We start from the raw sequence: 16727 nt of genomic DNA, 5'->3' as shown, positions 1-16727 counted from the left end.
AGACCCCGTCTCTACTAAAAATAGAAAGAAATTATATGGACAACTAAAAATATATATATAGAAAAATTAGCCGGGCATGGTGGCGCATGCCTGTAGTCCCAGCTACTCGGGAGGCTGAGGCAGGAGGATCGCTTGAGCCCAGGAGTTTGAGGTTGCTGTGAGCTAGGCTGACGCCACGGCACTCACTCTAGCCTGGGCAACAAAGTGAGACTCTGTCTCAAAAAAAAAAAAAAAAAAAAAAACAAACAAACAAAAAAACAATAGACTGGAGGGGAGTAAGTTGGGGTCATTCAATCAAGAGAAAGGGGGATAGGGCCGGGCGCGGTAGCTCACGCCTGTAATCCTAGCACTCTGGGAGGCCGAGGCGGGTGGATCGCTCGAGGTCAGGAGTTCGAGACCAGCCTGAGCAAGAGTGAGACCCCGTCTCTACTAAAAATAGAAGGAAATTATCTGGACAACTGAAAATATATAGAAAAAATTAGCCGGGCATGGTGGCACATGCCTGTAGTCCCAGCTACTCGGGAGGCTGAGGCAGGAGGATCCCTTGAGCCCAGGAGTTTGAGGTTGCTGTGAGCTAGGCTGACGCCACGGCACTCACTCTAGCCCGGGCAACAGAGTGAGACTCTGTTTCAAAAAAAAAAAAAAAAATAGAGAAATGGGGATAAAGCCTTATTGGGAGGAGGAGGCAAGTCCCAGAGACCCTTTGAAAATAGAATGGTCAGAGCCAGAGGCCAACAGGACATAAGAAGTAAGGCTGACTCCCCTAGCTGAGAAGTGGAAGAAAGCAAGGCTCAGGAGGCTGAGGTGGGAGGATTGTTTGACCCCAGGAGTTTGAGACCAGCCTTGGCAACATGGCAAGATCCCATCTTTAAAAAATAAAAATAAATTAATTTTTTAAAAAGTTGAAGGAGATGAGATGAGGTGACAGCTAAATAGGGGCTCAGATGGAAGAAAGAGAATTATTTTTTTAAGATAGGGGAGACTTGAACTAGTCAACAAACTGGGGGAATGCAAGAATAGGCTGGAGGTTGGCAACAGAAACAAGAGAGGGGCTGATGTGATGGATAGAGGGCCTGAGCACATGGGAGGCATGCTGGGAACAGATGAAGTTGGGAGGATAGTAGGCAGCTGGGGCAGGAAATGGAAAGGTTAACCTTTTCTGGAAGGAGGGGAGCTTGAGAAGAGCCATGAAGAGCAGATGTAAGCATGTTTGTGTGTGTATGTATGTGTATGTGTTTTGAATCTCAGCTGTACACTCCTCACTATGTCTCTTCTGAGGGAGAGAGTTTAGGCAAAAAGGGAGAGGGACCTCTGCCTGAAATAAGGATGGGGTGGCCCAACTCAGAGCCTAGCCTGACCAGGGAGACTCCCCCCACCTGCCTGATTTCAGAAAGGGAAGGAACCATGGCTGGTTGAGTAGAGTGGGCCAGGTGATGAGGGGGGTTTCAATTATGGTCTAGCTCACCCTGAAGAGAAGCAAAGATTGCTTTTCAAAGAAACAGGGCACCTCATCCTTGCTTCCCTGCCTGTCTGTATAGTCTTGCTCATCCCTTGGCTCATGTACTGGGGATGGGGGGGGCGGGTATCATTTTAGAAGCACCGGAACCGCCAAAAGTATGGATTGTGTGTTATCTTCCTCTCCTGTACCATGATGCCCAACTTCAATGACCTGATCCAGTTCGAGGTCAGCATTGGCCACTATGGAAACAAGTTGGACCTGAATTACAAGCCTCTTGTCTCAACCACACAGTACAGCCCAGTGATATATGATGGTAATAGTCAGATTTAAGCAAAGAGTAGAGAGCAGCCACTGTAAGGGTATTAGCTCATGGAAGATTCATAGGCATTATTGACCCACACTTGAGAAAAAATGAGGTTCAGGAAGGCGAAGTCCCTTGCCAAATACTGCGTAGCTAGTAGGTGGTGAACTCAGTAGAAACTAGGTCTTGACTTCAACTCCTTCTTTACACTACTTTCCACATTACACCTTCCCCAACCCTGCCTTTTGACCTGCCACTCTGAACCACCTCCTATCCATCCATTCACCCTTTATCCATCCATTTATCCATCCAACCATTCAGCTCTTACTGACCCAAACATCCAGCCAACCACCTATCCATCCATTCGTCCACTCATCTAATGTGTATTTATTGGACACCTTTATTGGACACCATAGAGTAGCAGTTCTCAAGGTGAAGTCCCTGAGCCAGCAGCTTCAACATTACCCAGGAACTTGTTAGAAATGCGGATTCTTAATAGTCATTGGAGACTCAGAAGGGTGGGAGGTGAGGGATGAGAAATTACTTAATGTAATAGTGTACAATGTACATTATTGAGATGATGGTTACACTAAAAGCCAGACTTTACCACTAAGCAATATATCCATGTGACAAAACTGCACTGTACCCCTTAAATTTATACAAATGGAAAAAATGCAGATTCTTGACCCCACCCCAAACCTACAGAATCAGATAATATGGGGATGAGACCCCACAGTCTGTGTTTTAACAAGCCCTCCAGGTAATTTGGGTGCATGCTAAAGTTTGAGAACTACTGCTACAGAGTAATACTGTCTCACTGTCATCTCGGTCAGCTTTAGCATCTCGTCACCCATTCAGAGCCTTTCTGTGCATCCCACTTATCTACCTGCTTTTTTAAATAAAAGCTTTATTGAGATACAATTCACATACCATACAAGTCACTCATATAAAGTGTACAATTCAATAGTTTTTTTATATATTCAGAGACTTGTACAACCATCACCACAATCAATTTTAGAACATTTTCCTCACTCCCAAAAGAAACATTGTACCCATTAGCGGTCACTCCCCATTTCTCTCCCACCTCCCCAGCCCTATACAGCCACCAGTCTACTCTCTGTGTCTATAGATTTTCCTATTCTGGACATTTCGTATGCATGGAATCATATAATATGTGATCCTTTGTGACTGGCTTAAGTCACTTAGCATAATGTTATACTTGTTTTTTATATTATAGAATATATATACACAAAAGTATCCAAAATGTATATGTACAATTTAGAGAAGAATAAAATGAGTACCCATAAACTCACCACCCAGCTTAAAATATAGAAAATTGTCAGCATCTGAGAAGGTCCCTGTTTGTTGTTTGCAGATCCATTCACCCAAAAAATAACCATGATCCTGACTCTTGCATTCATTATCTGCTTGCTTTTCTTCTTAATTCTTCACCTATGTAGAAAACCCTAAACAGCATACTGTTTATTTTATATAAATGGATTCTTTCAGTCTGTATTTATCTGTCTTAGATCTTTTGCTCAACATTAAATTTTTTATATGGGTATGTGTAACTGCAGTTCGTTTTTATTTCTGTGTATATTCCATTATATGATTATACCACCAATTATGTGGTATATGTAGACATTTAGGTTATATCTTTTTTTTTTTGCTGGTATAATTTTGTTGTTAACATTGTTGCATTATTATACATGTCTCTTGGTCACAAGTGCAAGACTTCCTCTAAATTATATACCTAGGAGTGGAAGAGAAACTCAAAGCAAAAGATACCAAATTACACTTTCATCAGCATGGTATGAGAATTCCTGTTACTCTGCTGTCTCACTAGAACTTGATGTTGCCCAGTCTTTTAATTTTTACCGATCTGGTGGATGTGAAATGGTATCTCATATGGCCTTAATTTGCATTTTCCTGATTAAAAATGAGGGTTGAGCATCTTTTCATATATATACAGACATTTGTTTTTCCTCATCTGTAAAAAAATTATTCATATTTTCTATCTATTATTCCATTTGGCTATATTTTTCTTATTGATTTGCACTTTCTTTTTTCTTTCCCGGGGAACAATTTTTTGCCAGACGTGTGTGTTGTAAATATCTTCTCCAAGATTGTGGCTTGGCTTTTCATTCTTTTAATGGTGACTTTTTTTTTTTAAGTCTTGTTTACAAATAATAAAATTCACAGATTTAAAGTATGTAGTTTGATGAGTTTTGACAAATCTAAGTGTATACCCACCATGGGTAGAGATTTTCGTTACCCCGGAAAGCTGCCATGTGCTTCTTTTCAGTAAATCTCCCCAGCCCCTGGGGGGCAATCACTGTGATATGTACCACTGTAGATTTGATTTGCTTGTTCTATAACTTTACATAAATATCATACTATGGTACTCTTACTTTTTCTGTAGCTTATTTTGCTCAGCGTAGTGTTTTAGAGATTCATTCGTCTTGTTGCATAGAGCAGTACTTCATTCCTTTTTATTTCTGTTAGTATTCCATTATATGAATATGATTATTTATCCATTTGCCTGTTTGTGGATATTTGGATTGATTCAAGTTTTGGAGTTCTATGAATAAAGCTGCTATGAACATTCTTGTAAAAGTCTTTTTTGTGAAAATGCTTGCATTTCCCTTGGGTAAATAGCTAGGGAATGAAAGTTGGGTTTTCCAAAGTGGTTGTACTATTTTACACCCACACACGATGTTGCTCCACACCCTTACCAACTTTTGGTATTGCCAATCTTTTTCATTTGAGTCCTTCTAGTGGGTGTGAAATTGTACCTAATTGTAATTTCTACCTTGCCTTTCTCTAATCATTAATGATGTTTAGTATCTTTTCATGTGCTTATTGGCCATTCACATAACTTTCTTTTTCTTCTTATTTTTTTGAGACAGGGTCTCACTCTGTTGCCTGGGCTAGAGTTCAGTGGCATCCTCATAGCTCATTGCAACCTCAAACTCTTGGGCTCAAGTGATCCTCCTGCCTCAGCCTCCTGAGTAGCTAGGACTGTAGGCATGTGCCACCACACTGGCTAATTTTTTTTTTTTTTTTTTTTTTGTAGAGACGGGGGTCTCACGATGTTGCCCAGGCTGGTCTCGAACTCCTGGTCCCAAGTGATCCTCCCATCTTGGCTTCCCAAAGTGCTGGGATTATAGGCATGAGCCACTGAGTGCCAGGCCCTTGACTTGATTTTTGCATATGGCATGAGGGAGGGGTTGAGACTCTTTTTTTCTATACAGATATCTAATTCACCATTTGCTGAAAAAACTATTCATATTCCCACATTGAATTACTTTGGCTCCTTTGTTAAAAAGCAATTAATCGTGTATTGTGGTCTCTTTCTAGAATGTCTATTCTGTTCCATTGATCTATTCGTGTATCCTTATGCCACTATCACACTGTGTTGATTACTGTAGCTCTAATACAAGTTTTGCAGTCAGGTAGTGTAAGTCCTCCAACTTTGATGTTCTTTTACAAAATAATTTTGGCTATTCTCGTTCCTTTCTGTTTCATATAAGGGTTAGCATAAGCTTGAGAATTTCTACAAAAAAGCCCACTGGAATTTTCCTGTGTTCTTTTGTTTTAATCAAGTGTTTTTGTTTGTTTTGTTTTGTTTTTAGTATCGTATTCTATCTCTTCTATTGACTTACTGGCTATATACCTTTAGATTATTTTTAGTGGGTGCTCAAGAGATTACAGTATTGATCTTTATCCTATTATAGTCTACCTTGAGTTACTATTATACCACTTCACATAAACAATATAATTATGTTTTTTTTTTTTTTTTTTTTTTGAGACAGAGTCTCACTTTGTTGCCCAGGCTAGAGTGAGTGCCGTGGCGTCAGCCTAGCTCACAGCAACCTCAAACTCCTGGGCTCAAGCGATCCTCCTGTCTCAGCCTCCCGAGTAGCTGGGACTACAGGCATGCACCACCATGCCCGGCTAATTTTTTCTATATATGTTTTTAGTTGTCCATATAATTTCTTTCTATTTTTTTTTTTAGTAGAGACGGGGTCTCACTCTTGCTCAGGCTGGTCTCGAACTCCTGACCTTGAGCGATCCACCCGCCTCGGCCTCCCAGAGTGCTAGGATTACAGGCGTGAGCCACCGCGCCCGGCCAATTATGTTTTATTATATAATATACAATGCAATTATAACAGTATAATTACATGTATACCTTACCATTTTTATACATTCTGGAATTAGTTTGCTAATATTTTGTTTAGAATTTTCACATCTATGTTTATGAGTGAAATCTTCTTTTATTTTGTTAGTAATTTATTTAGTGGTGTAATTTACATACCATAAAATTCACTTGTTTTATACAATTCAATGATTTTTAGTAAATTTACAGCATTGAGCAACCATCCTCATGCTCAATTTTAGAACATTTCCATCACCCCAAGAGATTCTTCATGCCTATTTGTAGTCACTCCCTTGTTCCCATCCCCAGGTCCACACAGCTACTAAACTAATCCTGTCTCTATATAGTTTCCCTTGGATATTTCATATAAATGAAATTATACAATATGTGGTCTTTTGCATCTGAATTCTTTTACTTGGCATAATGTTTTTAAGGATTATCCACGGTGGAGCGTCAGGACTTCATTCCTTTTTGTTGCCAAATAGTGTTCCATCATATCAGTTGATGGACAGTGTTCCTACTTCCTGGCTATTATGAAGAAAGCTGCTATGAACAATTGTGTACTAGTCTTTGTGCAGACATCTGATTTCATTTCTCTTGGGTAGATAGATACTTAGAAGTGGAATGGCTTTTTAAGAAACTACCAAACTTTTCTATGGTAACTGCACATTCTCCCAGAAACTTAAGACGATTCCAGTTTCTCCATATCCTCACCAATATTTGTTACTTCCTGTCCTTTTTATTGTATTTATTATAGTAGGCACATAATGGTATCTCGTTGTTTTAATTTGCATTTCCCTAATATTTAATGATGCTGACCATCTTTTTTTTTTTTTTTTTTTTTTTTTTTTGAGACAGAGTCTCACTCTGTTGCCCGGGCTAGAGTGAGTGCCGTGGCGTCAGCTTAGCTCACAGCAACCTCAAACTCCTGGGCTCCAGCAATCCTCCTGCCTCAGTCTCCCAAGTAGCTGGGATTACAGGCATGCACCACCATGCCCAGCTAATTTTTTGTATATATATATTTTAGTTGTCCATATAATTTCTTTCTATTTTTAGTAGAGACGGGGTCTCACTCTTGCTCAGGCTGGTCTCGAACTCCTGACCTCGAGCGATCCACCCGCCTCGGCCTCCCAGAGTGCTAGGATTACAGGTGTGAGCCACCGCGCCCGGCCGATGCTGACCATCTTTTCATGTGCTCATTAATCATTCATGCATCTTCTTTGGTGATATATCTATTCAAATCTATTGCCCATTTTTAATTGAGTTTTTCTTCTTATTATTGAGTTATAATATATATTTTTTTAATGGAATGCTTCACAAATTTTGTGTGTCATCCTTGCGCAGGAGCCATGCTAATCTTGTCTGTATCGTTCTAATTTTAGTATATGTGCTGCCAAAGCGAGCACTATTATTGAGTTATAATAGCTCATTATATATTCTGAATACAAGTCCTTTATCAGATACATGATTTGCACATAGTCTGTGGCTTGTCTTTTCATGTTCTTAATGGTGTCTTTTGAAGTGCAGACATTTTTAATTTGGATAAAATCCAATTTATTTTTTATTTTATGGGGTCATATCTAAGAACTCTTTGCCTAACCCAAGGTCATGAAGATTTTCAAGTTTTATAGTTTTCGTTCTTACATTTAGCTCTATGATTTCCTTTTGAATTAATTTGCATATGGATATCCAATTGTTCAAGCACCATTTGTTAAAAAAGATATCGTTGGCAGGGCATGATGGCTCACGCCTATAATCTTAGCACTCTGGGAGGCTGAGGTGGGAGGATGAGGTTGGGAGTTCAAGATCAGCCTGAGCAAGAGTGAGAACCTCATCTCTACTAAAAAAAAAAAAAAGAAAGAAAGAAAAATTAGCCGGGTGTGATGACGCGAACCTGTAGTCCCAGCTACTTGGGAGACTGAGGCAGGAGGATTGCTTAAGCCCAAGAGTTTGAGGTTGCAGTGAGCTATGATCTGGCCACTGCACTCTACCCAAGGTGGCAAAGCCTATCTTTTCCCTATGTAAGTTTTCATAAGTCCCGTGTTAAAATACTCATTCCGTTTCATTTTTTAATTTTCTATTTCAGGGGCTCCATTTATAGGTTTAATGGTTCTCTCTGGTTTTCTCTATGTCTGTCTTTCTGATCCTTTTTTGACTCTTTCCATTTCATTTTGGTCACTTTTCTTATTTCTATCCTTATTTCTATGCCTCTCATTCATTGTCTGCAGGGACTAATCTCCCGTGGGCTTCTTCTGTTGTCTTCCTTTCTCTGATGTTTTTGTTTTTTCTTCTACTTGTTTTCTGAGTTCCGCTGGCTCACATTTCCTCATGTGTTTCACAGCTCCTTCAGGGAGTGTGTTTTTGCCGGCCTTTTCTGCTATCTGCTGCCATCAAGCTGTGCTTGCTGCTATCTGTCTTGCTGTTCACTTTCCCCCAGGTGGCTTCTGCTGCACTTTACCCTTCAGGGCTTCTGTGATGATCACAGTTGCTTTTGGCAGTCCTTATGTGTATTTTGGGTCTGCAGATTATATCTGTCTCCTTGTTTTGATGAAAATGGAGTTTTATTTCCCTTCTCTTTGTTGCTTTTGTAAGCCATCCAAGAGCAGAAGAGGAAAATTGCCATCTTGTATCCTATGCTCATACTGAGAACCCCAGTCACGGATCTTTGTTTATTTATCATTCTAATGATTCACTCAGTGCCAGGGTCTGAAGCTGCTGTCATCCAACAATTCTGGAAAATTGTACGATATTTTCTCCCTGAAAATGACCTCCTCTTCTCTCTTTTATCTCTTTTTGGAACTCACTCTATCCTCTGGGGACCTTCTCATTCTGTCCTTTATATTTAAAAATCTCTGTTCCATATTTTTATCTTGTTATCCCTCTGGGCTGCATCCTGGATAATTTCTTCTAGATGATCTTTGTGGAAAGGCCTTAGGTGACCATTCTACTTAAAATTGCGTGGCAGCTCCCTTTCCCGCTTCCCCGTTTATTCTTCTCCATAGCATTTTCCACCGTTTGACACACACTGTATTTTACATATATATTTTGTCCTTTTTTGCCCCCACTATGTTTTAATTTCTTAAGTAAACTTTTGGTTCAAGTATAATACACCTATGGAAAAGTACACGAATCAAAGTGTCAAGCTCGATGAATCATGAGGCCAACGTGTACCCATGTGATAGCGCTCAGCTCATGGAGTAGAGTGGCCACAGCCCAGAGGCCCCAAGGGCAACCACTCTCCTCACCTCCATTTTGTTTTTTCTGTGTATTTAAACTTTATATAAAAGAAATAATATAGTATGTATTCTTTTGTATCTAGCTTCTTTTGCTCGTTGTTTTATTCATGAAATGTGTTCACAAATCTAGATGACGTTGGGTATAGTTGTAGCTGATTTACTCCCCTTGCTGTGAGGGCATTCCACTGTATGAATGTACTATAATTTATTTATCCCTTCTACTATTAAGAGATATTTTCGCTGTTTCCAATTTTTGGCTATTATGATTGGAGCTGCTTTGAACATTTTTCTACATGTCTCTAGATACTGTTTTGTGTGACTTTCCATGGGGTGTGGAAGTGCCAGGTTAGGGAGCATGCGCATTGGTTCTAGCTAAAGATGCATTCTCCAGAGAGGACTTGCCTTTGCTTCCTCCAGTTACCTGGGGCCCTGCCAAGCAGAGACCACTTTTTTTGTTTGTTTGTTTTTTAGAGATAAAGTCTTATTCTGTTGCCCAGGCTGGTGTGCAGTGGTCCCATCACAGCTCACTAGAACCTCAAACTCCTGGGCTCAAGTGATCCTCCCACCTCAGCATCCAGAGTAGCTGGGACTATACGCGCGGGTCACCATGCCCAGCTAATTTTGTTTTTGTTTTTGTTTTTGTAGAGACAGAGTCTTGCTGTTTGCCCAAGCTGGTCTTGAACTCTGGGCCTCAAATGACCCTCCTGCCTTGGCCTCCCAAAGTGCTGGGATTACAGGTGTGAGCCCCCGTGCCCAGCCTAGGGACCACTTCACACTAAATTTTTTGTTTGATATTCTTCAGACTATACAGTGTGAACTCAGAATGCCAACCTGTGTGAAGCCCACTTGTTACTACTTTGGGGGAAATTTTTCTTCCCTGCCACCCAGGGCCACACCGGAGAGAAGCAAGCTTCCTCACCGCTTCCTTCTGAGTGACAGCTTATTTCTCATTCACTCCGGCCCTGAGGCTTTGGGTTTCAGAGTGCCAGCTTCGCATGGCGTGTTAGCTTCCTAGGGCTGCCACGGCAAAGTACCACAGACTGGGTGGCTTAGAGCAACAGAACCAATTCTCTCACAGGTCAGGGGGATAGAAGTTAGAGATCAGGGTGTCAGCATTGATTCCTTCTGAGATCTCCGAGGGAGAATCTGTTCCGCATCTCTCTCCCAGCTTCTGGTGGTTGCTGGCAATCCTTGGTGTTCCTTATCTGGTGTACGCGTCACTCCAGTCTCTGCCTCTGTCTTCATGTGGGGTTCTCCCTGTTTCTCTGTGTCTTCACATGGCTGTCATCTCTGTCTTCCTTCTTATAAGGACACCAGTCATTTTGGATTAAGGGCCCTCCCTACTTCAATATGACTTCTTCTCAACTAATGACCTCTGCAAAGACCCCATCTCTCAGCAAAGTCGCATTCTGAGGTACTGGGGTTTCAGACTTGAACACTTCTTCATGCAGGAAGGACACAGTTCAGCCCGTAACACGTGGGACCTTCTGCAGACTGCCCACCGTGGGCAGCCCTGGGCTTTCCTTCCTGCCCCCAGTGCCTCTGCAGTTGCCCAGAGGAACACAAGTTCTCCAAGAACTTTCCGGAATGTCAGAGGACAAAAGTCAGCTTTGTTTCTCTTGCCTCACAGACTTTTTGTCTTTTTAATTTTTTATTTCTGTGGATTTCGTCCTTTGAGGCCAACTCAGCAGTGCAGTTGAGAAAAAGAATCCATTGTGTCTCATCTAGCTTCCCCCTTGTTTCAATAAGGAACATTGCCCAGGAACCCAGTCTGCCATACCCATGGCCCCAGTCCTACCTTGAGGCATGCCACTTGCCTTGGCATCTCACCTGAGGGTCAGAATATGACCACCAGAGGGATGTGCCACCTCAGGCACTCTGCTTCCCTTGGCCAGCCTGGACTTTGCCACTGTAAACTGGGGACTCTGACAGGCCATGTGACATGACACACAATGAGCACACATTCTCAATTGTCCCCAGCCCAGCCTCTGTCTGGAGGGCTCCAGTTAGCACTGTTAGCAGATCGCATCTTTGAGAGTGAAGTGGCCCAGGGGAAGTCCTCTGAGGGGACACAGTGAGAGACCTCCCAGAGTCCCTCAGTCGCCCCTACCCCATATATCTCTGTGTCTCAGGGAACATCTACCATTATGTGCCCTGGTACAACACCAAGCCTGTCGTGGCTGTGACCTCCAGCTGGGAGGATATCAGCTTCCGAGTGAACTGCCTCAACCTCCTCCATTTCACTCGGGACCGCCTGGTGAGTGGCGTGGAAGCAGATGCAGGGAAGGATTCAGATCGTGGGTGGGAGACTTGGCAAACTGCATCACAGTCAGGAAGCCAGTCACATAGCTCACTGACGCGTTCCACACTACTGAGACGAATGTGCCAGACGCAGGGCTAGGCACTGAGGCACACGGATGAAGAAACACAGCCCCGTCCTCACCATCTGGGGAAGTTGGATATGCAGTTACTGTGCAGTGCAACTAGGGCAGCAGTGGGCGTACAGGTACCCGGAGCTATGGGGTCAGAGGGATTGGGGGTGCGGGAGGGGAGGGGAAGAGAGGATAGCCAGTGGTATTTGCAAAGGAGGTGACATTTCAGCAGAGTTTTGAGGAATGCATAGGAGTTTGTGGGGGAGGTATGTAGAAGGGAATAATATACAAAGCCATGGCAATGTGCCAGTTTTTGAAGTTCAGGGGGGAGGGAAGGCATGAAGGTGACATGAAGATAAGGGCAGAGAAGCTAGAAGGGATCAGATCATAAGGGGTCTTAGCTGCCTGTCAAGGAGGGTAGGGAGTGCCCTGGTGCCTCCACCTCAGACATGACTTTCTCACACCTACTCGGGGGCTCAGGACGCTGCACTGCTTCCCGGTCCCACCCCATCCTGGCTCCTCTCTGCCACTCATTTCTTCTGTTGGGTAGTGGGAAGGGTGGCAGTGGGGGTTGGTCCTAGCCTTGCAAGGGCATGTGACAACCTTAGACTGACATCACCAGCTTGCCCCCCAAAGGTCCCAAGGTCCTTAAAAACATCTCGGGCCAGTCAGCTCTGTGGCCTGTCCCAGATGAGTTCCACTCCGACGTCAGCTCTCTCGCTGTTTCTCTCCCGCTGGGCAGAAAGCCAATCTGGACACCCTGAAATCCATGCGGAATCCGAAGGACCCGGCACTGCTCCGCCAGTGGGAGAAACTGCTGCGGGAGCTGGTACAGGACTGCAAGTAGGACTGGGGCGCCCCTGGTGGGCCGGCCTGGGCTGCGCTAGATCAGGCTTACAAAGGGGGCTGGTGGCTACAGAACACCCCCCCCCCGCCCACCTCCTCAGAAGTAGGAGTGCTGCTCAGATCTCTCCCCGGCTTGAAACCCGGGAGCCAAACAACAGAGTCACTTCTCCCCTTCCGTTCGGGCTCCTCCATAAAACGGCCCTGACCTCCCCATCAGCATGGTCCCTGCTGTCCCACACCTGTGCCTGAGGCTCCCACCAAACTAATCAGCCTCTCCCCTTTCTCCGGACAAGCCTGCACAGACCCATCTCTGCACATTTTCCCCCCACCGCTGGCTAATTCTATCCAAAATGCCCTCCTCAGGCATCTGCCTATTCTGGAAGACTCACCGTAGAGCTTCTCCAAGCCCTGACCCTGTCTCACAGCACACACTCTTCCCCACAGGAGGTCCTTGGGCATGGGCCTAGTGCATTGCAGGGGCTGGGAGGATGGGAGAGGGCTGAGGAGGAACTGGAGCCAGAGCCGCAGTGAGCAAGCTTCCTGAGGAGGGGTGGGAAGGGCTCCCAGGGCAGGCTAGCCATGAATGGGGCAGGATCTTGAGGCCAGCAAGGACCAGAGATGGTGACATTGGGAGGCAATAGAGAGGTCCAGCCCCTGCTACCCTGTCCTGGCCACAGGCGCCCTCTGCCGTGCATGACTGATCAGCCCGCAGCCACCAACCTGGATAGGAAGAGGTGGCAGCTCCGCAGCCTCCTCCTGCAGGAACTGGCCCAAAAGGCCAAGCATGCCAAGCCCAGGGACATGGTGGCCACCGTGGAGGGCTGGCTGTACCACCTCAACACTGTGCTCCCTGAGGTAGGCACTGGACACACTGGCCGGGCGGGAGCAGGGCTGGGAGCTGGCCACATAGGGCCTGATGTCCTCCCACCCCGACAGCCCCAGATCAGCCTCCCAGACGTGATGATCTGGCTGATGGCCAAGGAGCAGCGAGTGGCCTACGCACGGGTGCCCGCCCACTCCGTCCTGTTCTCCCAGGCAGGGGGCCTGTACTCCGGCAGGTTCTGTGGGAAAATACAGACACTCCTCCTACAGGTGGGGAGCAGGGGGTCCTCACAGGGTGGGGGTGGACAGACAGGGCCCAGAAACACCCCCGGGGGAGCCCCTGAACTCGCAGGACAGTCCCCATGGGGCCTCTCCCAGGGCATGGTCCACTTCCTCTCTCTGGCCCTTTACCAGATAGAATGGGGTTTAAACAGTCCCCAGAGGAAGGCAGGGAGCCTGTGGCTGTCAGCGTGTGGGCTGACACCGAGTCCATGTCCCTCATAAATGTTCCTAAAATCTGTCTCTTCTGTCATCCGCATGGCCACCACTTGGTCCAGCCTCTGTCATCTCTTCCCTGGACCATGATTGGGTGATCCCCAAAATATTTAACACCTGTAAGGTTTAGGCAGCAGCCCATCCTATCAGATCAAGCTATAGATAAGACTAAACACCCTGAACACCAACCTGGCCGTGACCACAGCCTCCCTGCTTCCAGTCCTCCTGGGCACTGGGGGGCTGCTCCCTCCCTCCCCAGAGACTCTCCCCAGCTCCGCATTGAGAAGGTGCAGCCTCCCTGGCCTGGCCCCCAGCCACGTACTGCATCAGCTCCCTCTGGCCCATAGACTGAACAGCCAGGCCACTCTGGCTTCCCGGCCCCAGACATACTTGGCCCGTGCCCTTCCCACCAATGTGCAAGGCTCCTGCCGTGCCCATCCGAGTCCTTCTTATCCTGCAAGAACCACTGAGACTTGCATGCTGGCTCTGCTGCTACTGGCTTGTGTGGCCCTGGGCCAACTCCTGACCCGGCCAGGCCTCAGTGTGGTCCTCTGTAGAATGGGCCCGGTGCTTATGATGCCTGCCTCACAGGGCGTGAGGATCAAGGCATACTTGACAATAAATGACTGCAAGTACCATTATGATGTCCCCATTATCACGGCTCCTCTGTGGAGCCTTCCCAAGCTCCCTAGGCAGCGTCGCCCATCTCCCCATTCCTCTTACCTCTGTGCGTCACATGGCTCACAGGCGTAGCCATCCCACTCTGGAAGGCAGAGTTCCATACCATTCACTTGCAACTCCAGCACCTAGCTCAGTGTGAGGGCCCCTGCTCCCGGGGCTCAGAGGGAAGGGGCAGGGGTGACCCATTCTGGCTGTGTATGCCGTGTCCCTCCCCTACACCCAGGGGCTGGCACCCCATGGCATTGATCCATCTCTGGCTCAGTACCCTGAGGGTGAAGGACAGAAGGACATGCTCCCAGCCCACCTCCGGGTCTGCATGTGGCTGGGCAATGTCACAGACAGCAAGGATCTGCAGCTGCTCCGCCAAGGCGACATGGTGGTGTACGCGGAGACGGTGAGCAGTGCCCAGGGCCCAGGCAGGAGCACTGGGGTGGGGGTTGGGGGGTAGATGGCCTCACAGGGCAGAGATGGCCTCCCAGCAGGGCGTTTCATGTGGGAAGGGAGGGCGAAGCTTTAGTAACCCACTGCAGTTGGAGAAAAACGTTACTGACCAAATCTGAGAATCTTGAGAGTGGTCTGATAGAGGTGGCAGAGACTAAGGCAGTCTCGGATGCTGCCAGCTCAGGGTTCCATGCTGACAAGCCATAGGCATTTGGTGACAAGGGGAGACTGAGTGACCCTCCAGGGCCTAGTCACTCTCTCCCTGATGGAGGTTTATTGGGACCTTCCTCCCAGTTCGTCCACAGCCTGTGAGGTGAACCAGGCTCCGCACTGTAGGGGGCCTCATCTGTCACATGGCAGCCTGGGACATGGCTGGCCAGGCTGGTGGTCCTGGGAAGGGGAGGCCTGGAATGGTCAGAGGAGCAGGATATGGGGCGTCTGCCCACAGAACCATAAACCCAGGGAGCGGGCGAGTAGCTGCCCAGAGGCTGCTCTAGAATCAGGGAGGGGGTGATGAGCTTTGCTCCCCGGGGAGGACATGGCTCAGGAGGTGACTCTGATGGCAGAGGTGAATTAAAATTTGAGTGTCAGGCTTTTTAATTTACTGAATGAAAACATATTTTTACAGTTCTAAGTTGCATGAGTGGATGGCTATATAATATGTCTAACCAGCCTGGAGACGCAGAGCTGGTGAGGGGTTTGGGGAGAGGTGCAGGAAGCAGGGCTGCGTGCCCAGCAGGGGAATATGGAGGGGAAGGCCCAGGGGCAGCAGAGGTGCAGCAGGACCAGGTTCCCCCAGGTCTGCAGTGACAGTGAGCAGGCAGGTCGCATCAAGGCCCCGGGTTCTGACTCAGGCATCCACCCCACTCTGCCAGCTGAGTGCAGGGTTGACCTCTCAGCCTCAGTTTGCTCACCTGTGCAGTGGGGATGTGGCCCTTTCTTGCCTGGCTATCACATTTTTAGGATGTACTGGCAGGCCAGAGTGGGGGGCCCACGGTGGGGCCCAGTGTCCCCAGCACAATGTGATGAAGGACATGGCAGGCACTGAAGACTTTCCCTCCCCCAGTACGAGAATCAGGCCAAGTACAAAGACCAGTGGGGGATGGAGGGGCTGTACCGCTGCCCCAACTTCTCAGATGTCATGGGGAACAAGGCCCTCCCCAAGACGGATTTCCAGCCTCCCCCAGGATGGCACTGGTCGGACAACTGGAGAGTGGAGCCTCAGAGGAGGTAAGGCTGGAGGTTAGGCCCTGAGCCTGTGCGCCCTTTGGCATGCCCTGCCGAAGCTGACACTTCCTGTCACCTGGGAGGGCCAATCAGCAGCAGCCCAGCAAGGTGGGCACAGAGCCACGGAGCCTGGTCCCAGTGGGCCGGGGTGCACAAGACAGGGGCCTGCCTGCCACCCTGCCCTGGATGCCAGACCTCCTGGCCCTGGCTTGCCCAGGGCAAAGGTAGGGAGGGATGCCATGTAGGGGAGTGATTGATTGGCAGAGGACACCCCTGGGGCCTGCAAGTTCAGGGAGATGTGCTGGGAATGTGGGGTCTCTCTGCCCTAGACTCCTCCTGGACATAGACATCAACAAGAGCCAGGTGCTGGAGGAGGTGTATGAGAACCAGGGCCGTAACGCCAGAGGTGCCTGGGTGCCCGCTGCCATCCCCAACACGGATGTGGTGAGCAGAGCCAAAGTCGCCTTAGGGGATTAGGGGGCAGGCTAGGCAACCAAGTGCGGAGGCTTGGAAGTTGGGGTGTCCCCGTGGAAAGAGCTGTAGTCTGAGCCCCACTCCCTACACATTCCAGGGGACACTGGGTGAGCGCTCCAGCCCTGTGCGGGGCGGGGAGGGGGGATTGTATCCCAAGATGGCAGGCCAGAGATACCTTAAATAAGGCTGTAAGAAGCAACAGAGGGAGGCAGTG

General features: G+C 47.3%; 1 protein-coding gene and 1 non-coding gene across 2 annotated transcripts in view; one reads left to right on the top strand and one right to left on the bottom strand.

Annotated features, from left to right (window-relative positions):
* The window catches only part of FER1L5 (fer-1 like family member 5), a 52680-nt gene that overhangs the window by 22681 nt on the left and 13272 nt on the right, over nucleotides 1-16727 (top strand). Inside the window, exons 19-26 of the mRNA XM_069494353.1 lie at nucleotides 1595-1772; nucleotides 11288-11412; nucleotides 12270-12370; nucleotides 13051-13228; nucleotides 13310-13465; nucleotides 14634-14765; nucleotides 15879-16042; nucleotides 16369-16483. Of these exons, the coding sequence (XP_069350454.1) occupies nucleotides 1595-1772; nucleotides 11288-11412; nucleotides 12270-12370; nucleotides 13051-13228; nucleotides 13310-13465; nucleotides 14634-14765; nucleotides 15879-16042; nucleotides 16369-16483 (1149 nt within the window). The remainder of the gene's footprint in view (nucleotides 1-1594; nucleotides 1773-11287; nucleotides 11413-12269; nucleotides 12371-13050; nucleotides 13229-13309; nucleotides 13466-14633; nucleotides 14766-15878; nucleotides 16043-16368; nucleotides 16484-16727) is intronic.
* Nucleotides 7218-7325, bottom strand: LOC138400384 (U6 spliceosomal RNA). Its single transcript, XR_011236278.1, has one exon. It is a non-coding gene; the product is annotated as a U6 spliceosomal RNA (small nuclear RNA).

This window comes from Eulemur rufifrons, chromosome 19 (genome assembly GCF_041146395.1).
Source record: "Eulemur rufifrons isolate Redbay chromosome 19, OSU_ERuf_1, whole genome shotgun sequence".
Classification (NCBI taxonomy): Eukaryota; Metazoa; Chordata; class Mammalia; order Primates; family Lemuridae; genus Eulemur; species Eulemur rufifrons.
This window is presented reverse-complemented; position numbering and strand designations above follow the sequence as displayed.